Source organism: Lepidothrix coronata, unplaced genomic scaffold, assembly GCF_001604755.1.
Source record: "Lepidothrix coronata isolate B3197 unplaced genomic scaffold, Lepidothrix_coronata-1.0 Scaffold42, whole genome shotgun sequence".
NCBI classification, from domain to species: Eukaryota; Metazoa; Chordata; class Aves; order Passeriformes; family Pipridae; genus Lepidothrix; species Lepidothrix coronata.
In genome coordinates, this window is record NW_016690222.1 from 1,183,459 (window position 1) to 1,199,669 (window position 16,211).

At 35.2% G+C, this 16,211-nt stretch overlaps 1 protein-coding gene across 1 annotated transcript in view; it reads left to right on the forward strand.

Annotated features, from left to right (window-relative positions):
- Positions 1-16,211, forward strand: part of PDE10A (phosphodiesterase 10A) — a 174,384-nt gene that overhangs the window by 111,133 nt on the left and 47,040 nt on the right. Inside the window, 2 exon segments of the mRNA XM_017813754.1 lie at positions 2,891-3,011; positions 4,930-4,979. Coding sequence (XP_017669243.1) covers positions 2,891-3,011; positions 4,930-4,979 — 171 coding nt within the window.

The following is a 16,211-nucleotide window of genomic DNA, read 5'->3' on the forward strand; positions in this document are numbered from 1 at the left end:
TCCATACAATAGTGTTTATGGATATATAAATACTCTTTTTCCATCAAGTATGTTTAATTTTTTTTGAGGAGTTACTTTCCTGAAATAAGTTTTACACCACATATGCACAAGTCTGTGTTAGCAACCACAATAAATAGTGCTTGTACCAAGGTTTGCTAAGGACTTATTCAGTGTTTAAATACATGATTTCATAAAGACTATTGTGGCTTTTCAACCACATTGGTTATCCAGTCTAAAATGCCTAGAACCAAATAAAAAATCTCTTTCATTCTACTGTAATAAAAAGAAAACCATTTCATAGCACAATGAAGTAATTCTTTGTTGATGATTGATCTAAGTGATAGAAGTACTTAATTGTGAATCTGGACAAATTGTATTCATCTGGCCAGTTATGGATCCACATATTGTCAGCAGCAGAAATCTGCCATTGTAACAACTACATGTATTATGCAGCTACCATCGTTTTAGTAATGTGGATGCATGCAATGTTTTGCCCTGCTTACAAAACATTTGCAAGCATATGTTGCAGAGGTGAGCATCAAGGGCACATAGGTTGTTATGTAATTACCATGCACACAAAGCTACTGCTTGATTACAGGGAAAGCGGTGATTCTGCCACGGCCGTTTTGCCAATGCGCTCGTTTTGATGATGTGTTCTCATAACGTATTAGCTTTAATCTTTGAAGATTTGATTTAAATCCTGACTGTTCATCACAACTGAGGAGATATGTAGTCATTTCCAAGTTCTGAGAAGGCGTTATTCCACATGATAAAGGCTTTGTGCATGTGTGCATGATTACCTGTTGTTGCATTAGGGTATGTGGCTACACATACTTTTGCAGATGTGGGTTAACATGTATGAATAGTATAGAGTCTTGTTCACCATTTTCCTGTTATATGGCTACTTATGGCTATATCATAAGTATAAAAGCTACACTTTCATGAAACTGTGCTATTGTTTTCTCCCTTTGAATAATCCAACAGTAGTAAATGTGGGACACAACAGAGGGCAGTCAATGGAAGCTTGCCAGCTGCCATATGGTGCTAATATTGGTGATGGCATGCTGTATTGTAAACTCAAGACTTGCAGCAGTTTATGCATTTATGCAGTGTGACCTTACATTACTGTCAAAATTCATAATCATCACATCATTTTATAGAAAGAATTATTAAGTGTCAGGTTTGTTATACATTGAAAATATTTTGGACACCCTAGGTCTCAAATTTTCTAATACATCCATGTGGAGCAATAGATTAAGAAGGGGTCTTGGCAAAGACTGTATATTCTTGGGAGCCATTTTGAAGTCAAGATTGAGATCTGCTTAATTTAAAGAAATTGGGAATTCATATTATCCAGCAAGCACTTGGTTTTTTTGTTTGTGGAGTTTTTTGAATTTTCTGAGATGAAGCAGAAAAACGTATCCTAAATGTATATATGGCTATATCCTCTGTATTCATGACATAATGTGTTGTATGTAGAAATGCATGAAAATAATAGAGGGAATAAAAGTTATAGCATGGAATGTATTGTGTAAAGCTTAATCCAAGTCCTGAAGGGCTGATAAAACTGGTGATAAATGTGTATGTGTAGCATGACAGCATCACGAGCAATAGTTCCACAGAAAGCAATCCTTGGCACTGAGTAAAGATTTATTATCCTGCCCAAAACTGGTAATGTGGTAACTGAAGAAAGTAATATGGTCAACTACTTATTGAACTCAGTGATGCAGTAAATTGCTTAAACTAAAAATTAAGCTGGTGATGTTTAAACAAATTAAGGTTGATTGAAAGACTAAGACTTATTCTCTTGCTCCTTCATACTTCAGAGCCAAATTTAATATAGACTAGACTAATATAAACTACTAATGGAAAATGCCGTGAATGTTCAGAGTGCCACAATCTACCCACCATTGCCATGTTTATGTGCATATATGTAACTCTGCTCAATATCTCTCTAGATCTTCTCTGTCTATAAATTTGGGTAAACCTGTACATGTGACACTTTAATGTGTCATGAATCTTTATTCAGTGCCAAGGATTGCTTTCTGTGAAACTATTGCTCGTGATGCTTTCATGCTACACATACACATTTACTGCCAGTTTTATCAGCCCTTCAGGACTTGGTTTCAGAACTCGGGAAATGGATAAACAAATGCAGCTGGGCCCCTGAAGGGAAGCTGCATCTCCTTTCCTGAGATTTTAACCATGTCATGCTGTTCCATCGTTCCAGCAACCAGAACCCCATGGCTCCTATCTAAGCATCCTAACTGATTTGTAATCTGCCAACAGATTTGATTTGTGTCTGCCATTGTCAGTTGAAACAAATGCCTATGGAGCCACAGTAGCTAGCATGATTTCAGCTCGTGTGATTTTTGTCCTTCACTTTGTTGGTGTTAATGATTGCTGTATTTGAAACACTGAGCTCCCTGAGCTACCACCTGAAAGCTCTGGTGCTTGGCACAGTTCTGTCTTTTGGCTCATGAATTTGAGGTGGAAGATGCTAGCTAAGGCACCTGCTTGTTTCCTTTCATGGTAAACTGGGAGCTTAAAAGGAAGAAGTTGAAGTCTACTTACCTTATAATTTTCATATCTCTTAGTTTCTTCTTGAGACATTGTACATGACCCTGGCCCAGTTTAGGCAATTCATAATTGCTCAGTGGTGTTCTCAATACTCTTTAAACAAATGTACAAATGTCTAATGGAGCACAGTGTGGAGTGCTGTGTCTCTTGCTTAGCAGTGACCTTGTTCTTCAACCAGCTGGATTAGGACAGTTCTGATTGACTCAGTATTGAAATCTTAACATATTATTTTTAATGATTTTGTATGTTTAAAACCTGCAAATTATATCTGAGTTATTCTAAAATGTTCTTCTCATCTTTGTTTCCATAGTACCAGGATACGAATATGCAAGGTGTAGTGTATGAATTGAACAGCTATATAGAACAGCGCCTGGATACAGGAGGAGATAACCAACTGCTTCTGTATGAGCTGAGCAGCATTATTAAAATAGGTAAGAAAAAGAATCAGATGTCTCTGAGCTGTTACTTAGGATCAGTGCACAGCACATTTCTTATGTGATTTAATTAATAAAGAAAGGTATGGAGGGATAACGGTGTTCTCATTGGATGTTCCCTCAGTATGAACTTACTTCACCTTCTGTCCCTCAGTGAATCCTTAACTGCACTTAAGCAAATGTCATCTTTGGAAACAGTTGCATAGCTAATTGTGAAATTAGAGTCTCCTGTTAAATGAGCCAAAGAATATTCTATTCTGGTTATGATGGTGTTGCGATGTCAATATTGAAAGTAAAAAAAAAAAAATCTACTGGCAATATCATTGCATACTGAAACTCCTTTTGAAACAAAACTGAAATGTTGCTGTAAGAAGGCATATCTTTTGTGTGATCTCAAACTAATTTGTTTAATTTTTTTCCTATCTGATGTAAATAACTTTTGTGGTAAGATAATAGTACATATGGTCAAAAGTTAAAAAAACCCCAAACCAAAACAAAAATCTCAATAACAATAGATGTGTAATTCAGCTTCTTTTTAGCCAGAGTGGATGTGCTCAGGCTTTAATAGGAAGTATCACAGTTGCTTTGATAATATAACTTTCAGTCAGCTCTTTAAAAAGATTTTACTGTCCCTGCTACTTCATAATTTTGTAATGATGAATAATAGTTCTATTTTATGCATATAATCTTTTAAGAGGACCACTTCTGTTTACTGGTTTTGCTTAAATTAGTATTTGGATATTGATGTGCAATTGACAGCAAATCAAACTGGATTTTGTTAATACACAGCAAGCGAGAATTGACAAGACAGAGTGCTTATGTTTTACAATTGTTTTCCTTTTGTAAAGCAGATGAGGGTGTTTTTTTTTATATATATATTTCCTTTACAGTGCTCATTTGCCTTGTAGCTCAAAATACATACTACAGCTGAAGGATTTAAAATCTGAATGCAAATTACCATGCTCTCAACTCTTACTGGTGTTGTGCAGTTAACAATGAGAAAGTAACTACACAGTGGGACTTTTTTCCTTTTGTCAAAGAAAAGAAGAAAGCCATTTGATTTGATTTCTCACGAGTATAATTTCTCCCCTGGAAAGTACTAAATGGATTCTTGTGTTCATTCACAAAAAAATAGGTACCAGATATGTTCTTTTACTGGTTAGAATGTTTAATAACTCTTGGAAAGACAAATACGTGCTCAAAGTCTGTTGTGTAAAGTGAAAAACATTGTCTTCTATGTCCTGTTCCAATTTTGAGAGTTTTCATTTGAGCAGTGATTTATGGTGGTTGGTTGACTTTAAACTTTTGAGAGTTGAAGGAACTTGACTTTACCCTGTTTCATAGAACAATCTGAATCTGGCAAAATTCTGACGACTATAAACTTTCTGGTGTGTGTCAGTGTTTTTAATATGGGGGAGATGCAGAAAACAAACTGTTTGGAAACACATTTTTCTGGCAATATTTGCAACTCCTCATTTTCCTGTGCTTTTCTGTTTTAAGGCAGGGACAAATATTCCTTAACATTTATAACTACCTTTTATTTTAGTTGTGGAAATTATAATTGTATCTGGCTGATAATATTATTGTATTTTTATGTTAATTCTATACTGTTGTATGAATTAATTTGAATTTACAGACCTTAGGCTTTGGAGCATGAATAAGATATATAAAGAAGTTGTTTCTAAGGAACTTTTAGAATATAGTAAATAAAAATTGAGAAAAGAAGAATTATGTGTTAGTACCTCTAACTGTAGAGTCTGGAAAGTTTCAAGGGACACAGCAATTGAACTTAACGTTTAGTATTTTAGACATTTGTCCTAAATGGAATTGAATCTGTTGTTTCACCTCAGAGATGTTTTTTAAGTTTGATTTACCCCTGTGAGTACAATTATTTATTTTGTTATTGCTTTGGCAGCTACAAAAGCTGATGGATTTGCACTGTATTTCCTGGGAGAATGCAATAATGTAAGTATACTGGATTAAGATGCTGCTTTTTTGGAGAGTTACAAGTGTTTTTTTCAATTTGATAATGATGTTTTTATATTCTTTTGCATGTCACTTAGCAGGAAATATTATCTGAGTGCTGAATTTTACATTTATCTTGTCTTTATTTCTGTAAATTAGATGTTTATGGAACATAGTGGTAATGAAAAAATGTTCTCTGCATTTAGATCCTTGGCCTTTTAATTTTTTTTAAAGATTTGGCAGTAGTGCTGTTATTTCTCTGACTGTAGCAGCTTAACTGATTTAGTCCCATTATTAATTGTNGAAATCTTAACTTGGATTTACTGTCAGCATAGCCTATTCTTTGCATCTAGTTATCTCCATGATTTTTTTTAAGATGTTACCAGGTCTTCTGTTAATTGTCAGCTGCAACTTGATAGTGAGATAATGTAGATTTCAGATGTGGATTTTGGTTAGCATAAAATAAATGATACATTTAAAATTTATGAATGAAATTAGTTTCCAATGTAATATTTCAAATAACAGTGAATCCAATATTTGCTCTTTTTTTATTCGAACCTTGTTAGAATGCATTACATTTTTTCTGTCCAGATTAATTTGTACAGTTGCCATGATACAAGACTTTGTAGTTACTTTGAATGGCTATAAAAAGGGAAACGCAGTTTATTACTTCAGTCAGTTCCATCAACTAAAAAATCACAATTTGTCAGAAATTTTATGTCTTTCATTGGTTCAAGAAACAAGCAGTGACTAGAAAGGAAAATATGCTTCTCATTGTTTTTGTTTCCTCACTTTGCACAGCCAGTTTTAATAGTTTATTCTTGTATAGTCCATTAGCCAATTTCCTTTGCTCTTTATGAAATAATTGAATTCAGAAAAAAGGGTAAAAATTACATTTTCGAAATAATGGAAACAGGATTGAAGATGAACAAACCTGCAGGTTACCTGATGTGGAAGAAGGCCCATACAGAAATTTCCTATAAGAAATGGAAATGTGTTTTTGCATTTTTTTATATGATTATTTAATAATAAAGATAATCTACTTTATTATTCAGTAATTGTGTCTTCTATGAATGAGTTCTATTAAGTATATAAGTAGCATATATTTTTAAATAACCTTTTCCCTCAGAAATATAATTTAAGAAACATGTTCTTCCTTTATGAATGCAATCTTTGGTTCTCATTAGTAGGTGTAAGCATCCATTGTCCTGGGTAGGGGGTAATGCAAATAGTCACTGAAAAGCTTCCTCCTGCTGTCAAAGGCAAGAGCCTGCAGGAAGTGCAGCCATCCGTTCTGAATGCAGTGCTGGCCAGTTTGGATGCCAGTGCCTACCAGCTAAGCATGCTCATCACTTAAAGCCTTGTAAAAGATTACAGTAAAAATAACTTTTGGGCTGAGACCTGGAGAATTATTACTATGGTGAGCTTTTTCTCTTTAGATCAGTGTGGCATAATATGGGATTACTCCAAGCCTTCTGATACCCCGAGGGCCTGGGTACTATACGACCTTCTGCTTTTTCTTTTTTTTTTTTTTTTAATAGCCTATTAGGCAGATGAATCTATTTGCTTCCCAGTATCCCAGTATAACTCTTTCCTGAAAAAAGTTCCAACCACTGAAAACACACATTGACTTTATTAACCACTGCTATGCAGCTGCATCACCCAAAATGGAATGTTCTTCATGTAGTTATTATAGGGACTGATCCCAAGTCCTTTGAAGTTAGTGTGAGATTTTCCATTCACTTTAGTGGGCTTTGGGCCAGACTCGTGTTTGTAGTCTTGTAACTAAATGGTAATGCATTAGCCTACTTCTTATAAGAAATTGTCATTGGAAATTAAGTTAGATATCTCTTGCCTCTTGAATATTAAATTTAAAAGATGTATCCAAGTGAGATTAGCCATTCCCCAGCAAATACCAGCAATGTGTTTTTATTTATTTTTATTAAATTTCTTTTTAAAATAAGAACAAAAAAACTGTGCATAGCAAAAGCAGAAATGAGCTAATTCTTTAAGCTGAAATTTCAAAACTTTTTAAAAACCCCTACGATTACCCTTGACAAAGTGGCTTCTGAATATCTATGACCATGTGTTGAAGAATTGCTTCTGCTTTTTGGTGACTTAATTTCTTGATGCTTGGTTTGTAACATAAATTTTGCAAGCTAAGCAAAATTCCCCCCCCCCCTCCCCCCCAAGGAAATTTAACATTTGGCTTTTTGTTTGTTAGCTTGAAAAATAAAAATAAATATTAATATAATATTAATTATTACATAGAGTTTTGTAATATATGTAAATCTGCTTGTTATCCAGTTAGGAGTAGTGTATGTCTTTTTGAGAATTAAGTATCGGGAGGATATTGTGTAAGAATGGAGGAATCCTGTTAACAAGCAGATAACTACTTTCTGCCAAATGGTTTTCTAATGTTTAGTGATGTGTGTTCTAACTATATTCTGCAAGGCAACTTAGGATCAAAACTGAAGCAAACGCATTAACTCTACTTCATTTCAGCTCCTGCTTTAAATATGTATGGGTATACTTTTGGTTGGCTAAATAAATCCAAATTTTACTTGTGTTAATCTCAGCAAAGGAATGTTTTCGCAACATGAGATTTCCATAACTAACTTTAGTCTAGATTAAATAATGAGTTTCTAATTAGGATAGAAGATAATTTCCTTTTACAAAAATCCTATATATTTACAAAACTAAAATCAGTAAATGATTACTACATAGTGTATGCTATTATTTCTTAATATTGCTTTATCATTGCAAATTACTTTTTTCATGGGTTTACTAATGTGTTGTAAATCTTTCTTTGGCGCAGTTTTTAATAAGGGCAGCACTTTCTTTACATAAAAACTATATTAGAAATGAAAGAAAATTTATGTGATGTGAAGGAGAACCCTAGATTAGCCAGTCATTTTTGTTTTGCAAAATACAGATGATACACTGGCCTTTAAAGGATGACAATATTTTAGAAAAAATTTCTTTTGGCGTTAAACAGCACAAAAGTAAGTTTGTTAAAATACCTGCGCATATATGAAGTATCTTTGTGGCCTTATTTTCTTTCTCTCTATTGAGGTTTACAAACTATATTTTGATTTGTATTAGAGTTGGGTAACAGCATAATGGCAAGGTAACTTCTGGCTGACAGTTTGGGTCAAATGCCTTCAGAATCCTTACTTGAGTGAATTTTTTTGAAATGGAAGATGACACATCAATTGCAGATTACACTGTATTTCTTCGTGCAAGTATTACTCAGAATTGGTGCCCGAATGAGTGTGGCCAGTTCAGTTATTTTAGTAGCCTTCTGGTTTGTTCAAATTGCTTGGAAGCACTAGCACTCATTGCCCTCCTTGCTAAGAGAGTTCTGATGGTATGATTCTGCTTTTCAAATGATTGCCCTCTAGCACATAAGCACCACTGGCAAGCCCAGCTCCTTCTTTCCCTATGAAGTTGCCCTGAGTACAAGAATCTGATTTTGTCTATGATATATATAAAGTAGAACACACTGCAAGGTACTTAGGTACTAAAAGCAATACAATGTCCTCATCAGGATCAAGTGATCTGACCAGATACTGCCTCTTGTCTTTGAACTTTTTCTATATCTAAGGAATTATCTTTGTCCATGGGTTACTGTAGTTATGCAAATAACATTATTTATTCTTAAGGTACATAACAGCCATTTTACAAATACTATATACCGGACAGCAGAAATGCTTCCAAATCAAACAGGAATGTTTCACAACTCCCCAGAAAACAACTTACCTTTATTTAGGTTTTCTGTTTTATTCCTTATGGGGATGAATATATAGTTAATAATTCTCCTGTTAAGACCTTAATTAAATACCATCTTCAAACATGACTTAAAGGATTTACTGCAATCCCGATATTGGAGAGTATGTGTGTAAATCAATTGCCTAAATATCATGCTACCTGGGCATGGATTTAAGCCCAGAAGCTGACATCTTTACAAGGCAATATGTCTAAAACACTTATCACAGCTAGAGAGTTTCTAATGTAGTATTATATTAACTGATTCTTCAGATACTTCTTGTCTATAGTTTTTACTTGTATGAGTAATTTGCCTCATGATTACATTGCGATTCCTATGTAAAGATCTATGATTTCGAATTTTAATAGGCATACGCTTAAAGTAGTTTTTTACTAGGTCTTATGTTGGTTCCCGAAACTGCAAATTGTGTTGACAAACAGATTATCCTTGCTTCAGAGAGAAGTTTCCAATAGCTTTATTGTAAGAAATAATTATGTGAGGCCACAAATATGTGCACATACTCTGTGCTTCAGGGTGTATTTTATTAAGCCATTCTAGAATTTCTGGTCATGCAGAAGTTGTTGCAGCTTGTTGTGCAGTGCCACCTACTGAGTTTATGGAGTGGGTGATTTGAATTGTTAAGAACCCAGGAAAAAACATCTACTGCTTGATGTCTCAGGTTTTTGTACCATGCTAAGGTGTATTTTGAATGTGTAGACATTTTCTATGGAATTTGAGGCTTTTAAACATGTTTCCAGGCGAAAACCTTCTAACTGCAAGTCAATTCAGAAAACTTTGGTCTTTTTCCTTGAATCGATTCTAACATCATGTATTCTTTTTATATAAGTGGAAGATATCTATTGCTTTCTTATTCGTTAGTGAATAGTTAGCAGAAAGTTGTTGATGAGTTACAGTGTCTGAGTCTGAGTTAATAAATTATCAAGCTGAAAGAAATAAGATAAATAACTGTCAAAATGTATTTTAGTGAAATTTTGATCTTGTTTCATTTAATATTCAGGTAAATGGATTTGTGGAATGTGGTTATGATGAATATAGAATCATAGAATATCCTGAGTTGGAAGAGACTAGGATCATCAAAGTCTGACTTTGCTGGCTCTGCACCTGGCTCTGCACAGAACCATCAAAAAAGTCACACTGTGTGACTGAGAACATTGTCCAAACACTTCCTGATCTCTGTCAGGCTTAATGCTATGACCACTTCCCTGGGAAGCCTGTTCCAATGCCCAACCACTCTCTGGGGGAAGAACCTTTTTCTAATATCCAACCTAAACCTCCCCTGACTCAACTTCATGTCATTCCCTTGTGTCCTGTCACTGGTCACCACAGAGAAGAGATCAGTGCCTGCCCCTCTGCTTTCCCTTGCGAGGAAGTTGTAACTGCAATGAGGTCTCCCCTCAGTCTCCTCTTCTCTAGGCTGAACAGATCAAGTGACTTCAGCCACTCCTTGTACTCTTCCCCCGTAGACCCTTCACTATCTTTTTAGCTCTCTTTTGGACATTCTCTTAGAGATTTGTATCTTTCCTATACTGTGACACCCAAAACTGCACACAATATTCAAGGTGAGGCCGCACCAGTGCAGAGCAGAGCGGGACAATCCCCTACCTTGACCAGCTGGTGATGCTTTGCCTGATGCCCCCCAGGACACAGTTGGCCCTTGTGGCTGCCAGGGCACTGCTGATTCATATTCAACTTGCCATCAACCAGGACCTCCAGGTCCCTTTCCATGGCACTGCTTTCCAGCATCTTGTTCCCCAGTCTCTGTGTACATTAATATATACTATAGGTAGAATGTAGAATTTTTTAGAAAACTATACAGAGACTAGTTGTTTTTGATGCGCTATCAGAATCGGAGGTTATTTTGCATAACTCTGCACTGATTTATCCAGATGTTTGGTTTTGCTCAATATATTTATTAATGCATGGATGAAGAAAGAATATAGAACTGCAGATGTCTTTGTAGGGATGGATTAGAATTCAAAATGGTCTTGGGAAAATGGTCAGAAGGAACCAGACAATGATTCAGCTAGGACAAGTGCTGGGCTTTCCATGGATTGCCTCTCTCTGTGTAGGGCACCTGATGACTTTAGGAAAGATCCTGAGATTCTGGGATTTGCAATGAATTTGAAGGTAAACATGAGTCAGCATTATCATTCCTGTATCAAAAAAATTACACTGTCATACGTAGCAGACAGAGAACTCTAGCCTTAGTGTAAAGTAATTTTCCTGTTCCTCTGTCCACTACTAAGACCCCAAATGTAATAATATGGCTGGCTTAAGAACTGCACTTTAAAAAAGAAATAAAAATGGAGGAGATGAAGTGAATTCAGGAGAGAGGAGGGAGAATGGTCAGGAAAGAAAAGAACTGATTTTACTTAGTCTAAAGAAAAGAAAGTTGAGGGATGAAGATATGCCTGGATAAGGCAGAGAGGAAGGGAATAATCTCCATACCTATGGTGTGTAGGGCAAGAAGAAGTGTGCTTGAATTAGCATTGGGAAAACTTCCTCAGTTGTGGCTGTACTGAAGCACTACAGTCTGTTGCCTGTGAAAACTCAGGGATCCTCATCCCTGAAGACATGTTTGAGACATACTTGGCCAAACGTTTTTCAGAAAAATGCTTAGTTGACCATGCCTTAAAATGGAAGGGATGGAAGAGAGGTATGTCAGCTTGGTTTTCTGTGTCAATAAACTGGTATAGCTCTCGTGGTGTTTTTCAGTTGTGTAAATCAACTGGAAAATTTCCAGAAGTGAAGTGCAGTTAAAAATGAATACCATTCAGAAGGATGAAAACATAAAACCCCCCCAAACCCAACTGCTAATAGTTTTACAGCATATACGTGCATTGTCTTCATTTCACAAGTATCCAACATTAGTACATAATATGTAGGTTAAAAATGCAAATCTGTTAAGTACACTGTCAGTTATCATGAAGGAAATAAGTTTTTATAAACAATGGTGGTAGTTGCTGATGGGGTTTTTCCTTCTTTTATACCTATGTGCTTCATGCAGTCAGATTGCTGCACTTGTGTTTAAACTCAGGACATGATTTTAACATGGTAGTATTGGGATACTACTTCAAGTTAGCCAATTTATAAATCCAAGGTTTTGGATTTGTGAATGCTTTCCAAATTATTTCTGTTTGCTTGGTTGTCTTGGTCATCATTGCTTACTGTGATGAGCTTTATTCCTGCTAAAAAACCTGGCCTTAAAAAGGCCTAAAACAGCCTTTATAACTATCTATAGATAATTTTATCATGAGGCTGTGTGGTCTTACATTTGGGTTGTCCTTTACCAAGAGTAAAAATCTATTGGATGTGAGCAGCAAAAGCCATTAAGCTCACTTAATATCAGCTTGCTCAATTTCCATTTCTCTTTAATGTTTTGGGTTTTTTTTCCCCCCAAGCATCAAATCACATAGCAATGCTTTAGTATTAAGGCTTTCATTTAATGTCAGTTGAATAATAAATTATTTTCCATAAAGCATTTTTAGGGCCAGTTTTGTTAACAAATTATGCTGTAAAAGAAACTAGATCAGGATCCAGTCACCCAGACCACCAAAACAGTTTGTTAGTGGAATGCTTGTCACATGTGTACTTTAACCTTCATTCCAATCATTAAACCTGTTTTCTATCCAGACTTCTCTTCTGCAAAGACATTTTAGAAAAATCAGTTTGTCAGTAAAATCAGTAAATGATTGTCATTTACTTAGTTATAAGAAGTTATAAAAAAAAAAGAAACAACAGTTTGTGAAATAATGGGCAATACATGTTTACCATTTAAATCCAGCTGTGCCAAACTTGATACAGTTAGTTGAATGGTTTCTAGTCTTTGTGAGTTAGGATTTGGTGTTGTGCTGGATTCCAACAGACTACACACCAGCAGCCACTAGAAAAATAGCATCAATTATACCTGTAGTTGACCTCTTCATCAGAAGAGCCAAAGACTGAAATCGTTGAAAACTATAGGTACTTTCTTACTGCTGTGAGAATATCTGTCAGGAGTTGCTGAGGCTATTGAGTTATGACAGTTGTTGCTACTCCTAATGTTTTCTTTTACTAGGATTTTAATCTACTTCCTCTGTCAAGAATTAGATTTTCACTAGAAAAACCAACTACGGGGCCAAGTTATGACAGCATGACAAGATGAACATGAGTAATTCTTCCTGTGCATGCTCTTAGCTGTTAGAAATTAGGAGTAAAGAGGGTTTCTTCAGCCAGAGTAAGTGATTCAAGATAAATTACTTAATAATTTTACCAGACTGTGTGCATAGTATCAAGAAAAGAGCAACAAAAGCCATGGTATTATGGTTTATTGAGTATATACTGATTTCATTATGTATCTGAAAGCTGAGTTTGTAGATTTATCTGTGAATTAAGAATGCTGTCATGTTGATATCCCTCAAGAACTAATTACTGTGTACATCATTCTTCATTTCTGTAGACTGAAAGGCATTTTAAAAAGACATTAGAGAGAACAATAGGTTGCCTATACCTAGAATGCCTAAGAAATGTGAGTTATAGAATACAATCATAGAATCTTTTAGATTGGAAAATCCCTCTAAGATCACTAAGTCCAGCCATTAACCTAACACCACCAAGACCAAAGGATGAATTTTGGAACGTTTATCTCTGTTCATCAGTGTTTGAACCTTTGGTCATAATTTGTTTTGGACTTACTGTTTTGTTTCAGAACCTCTTGCTCTCTGTGGTCATGATAGATCACTAGTGGATTACAAACCACACTGTAACACCTGTCAAAATTAATACGGTTTTTTTTGACTGTGGACTTTGTAAAAGTGAATTAAGAGATAAAACTAAAAGGGGAGCAATAATTTTGAAGATTTTAGGCCCAACCAGAACAATCTGTCCTGTCACCCCATGTGCTCTGAGGTTTCAGTAAGGTATAGAACATTCCTGGTGTCAGACTTTGATGTTCCCCTGCCTACTACATTTAAAGAAAGAAGTCCATCACCATATAGAACTTGTTGGAAGAATATTGTTAATAGTGTAGTTGAGACTGATGGAGGTAAGGAGGTTCTGTCCTTGTCTGAAAGGAGGGGAAACAGATCAAAATAGGGAATTGCAAAGTTGCATGGGCTACCAGCTGCCAGAATGCATGAACCTGGAAGCTTCCAAAAGATTCTCTTTCCAAGCCAATATTTACTCTTTTGGTAGTTTATCAAACCCAGAGTGACTCTCCCATCTTAGTTGCCTTCTCTCTCATCATCAGTAGAGATATCTAATGCTCTTTCTACACTAGTTAACTTTTATTACTTAACTTTTGCCAGGAGAGAGACAGTGACATTGCAGTATTGGTAAAGAGCTATTTGTGTTTATCTGTTTCTTGATACTGACTTACAGGCTCACTGCAAGTGATTATAGCAGCAAAAGAGTCTGTGAGCAGCACACAAGCGCCCTACTGTTTCCTCGGCCTTTTCCTTTTACTGCTTTATGAGTTATTGGTACAGTATTTGGGAAATCATGGGGCTTAATATTCTCGTATTTCCTTTTTTATTGACTATATATTGTTTAAGTTGTGGATAAAAATGCCCTGGTTCCTCATTTTGATTATTTATCACTGTTCAGTATCATTGCCAGAAACACAAACTGTTAGTCCTTTTTTTTGAAGTAAAATATTCAAACCAACTAAGAAAATGCAGGTAATTTGAAAGGGCCAAATCTATCAATTTCTTCACTTACTAGTGAAGCTGTATACAATATATCTGATGTGTGTATGGGAGCACTTCTAATTACCCTTAGAGCTAGTGAAAAATTGTTTGAATGTACATTTTCAACTTAAAAGAGTGCTGGAGTCATTCATAGTTAGAAGAGAGTAGTAATATTTTTATTTTCTTAGAAGTATTATCTTAAAGAAAAGAAAATACAAAATGTGAGCTGGATGGGTGTTGTGAAAAACCTGGTGGATTTGGATGATAATTCTAGAGACTCTCTTAAAGTTATATCTGTGGGGTGCCTCAGAGATTATTACAATAACATGCCATAGTAGAGCAGAGCACAGCTTACTACATTTTGTTTGTCTGACCTTGCCATTGATGGCTTCTAGGATTCAAAAACTTTGTTAACAAAACTCCAACAAAACTCAAGATATTTCCACATCCTTAATTGGCAATAAATATTTTAATTCATTCAGATTTAAATTATTCATATATGAATGTATTAACAGTCATGACGTTTGATCAGGTGTACGCATAAGATCAGTGTGTATGCCATAAGAGTGGAATGGTAGAAGCTTATGGACTAATTACAGCTTATGAGAAAATTTGCCTTTCTTTTTAATAGTGCTGCATGGTCAGGATAAGATTCAATCGTTCTGCACAGTCATACTTTTCTACCTGTACAGTAAGGAAGAATAGTGACAAATTTAGAACCTACTGGGTAGTTTGAAGAATTTTTTGATCATTGAGCCCTAAGCAGTGGGGTTTGCAGCTTCTCATAAGAAGCAGAATGGGATTGCTTCTGCAAAACTCTTTTTATCGCTGGAAGTAAAAAAATGTTCACAAGCTTTTTCAAATATAGGGAAGCTTTTTCAAAGCAGTACTTCATGGTGATAGCAACAGAGGAGTTTACCAGCCAAACTGATACGCAAGGACACAGGAAAGACTGCTGGTGGAAGCAGCTTTTGCTGGTAGTACTTCATGGTGTCAACACAGGTTTTTGGCCATTGAAGATTTAGTGAAGGCATTTTCTGAAGTAAAATATGTATATGTGGAAGAAATTAGTTGTTTTCTGATGGAAGTGGCTGTTTGGTTTTCTGTCCCTTTTTCTTGTATTCTGTTTTGAGAAACTCTTTCTGAGAATTTGTGTATTGTTTTGCATTTAGTGATGGGCATGACTCAGGAGAGGAGTGTGGAAAAGCACTTTTTATACATATAATTTAAATAACACATTTACTTTGCTAATCACTGTGCATTGCTACCTTGGCAAAAAGAATAAAATATGTCTTAAAAAAAAAAAGTAAGAAGGACGGTGTGGATAAAAGTGCTATTAATCTTTGAAGAATTCAGCTTTGGTCTCCTATGTCCCGTTGATTTACTTTGACTCATTCCACTACTTGGACTACCTAAATCGGAATTTAAACATTGTGTTGCATCTCCAAATTTTGCATTACTCTTCAATGGGAACCACCTTTTCAGTTTGGAATGTGTTATAGTGTTACTATAAAAGTACTTTTTAAATAGTAAATCTTTTTTTCCTATAAGCATATAGTATAGCACATCAAACATTTGTGAAGATATGTATTTCAGTATTTCTATGCCATTTATATTTTACTACTTTCTTTGATTTTTTAAAAAAATCACTTTATACCAAAACACTGATTTAAATAAGTAATGATCTGTGGTTTCTTCAGTTTTATTAGAATAATGTACTTTTTTTTCAGATCATGGTGTGCTTTTCTGGGATATATTATGTACAATATTCTTTTT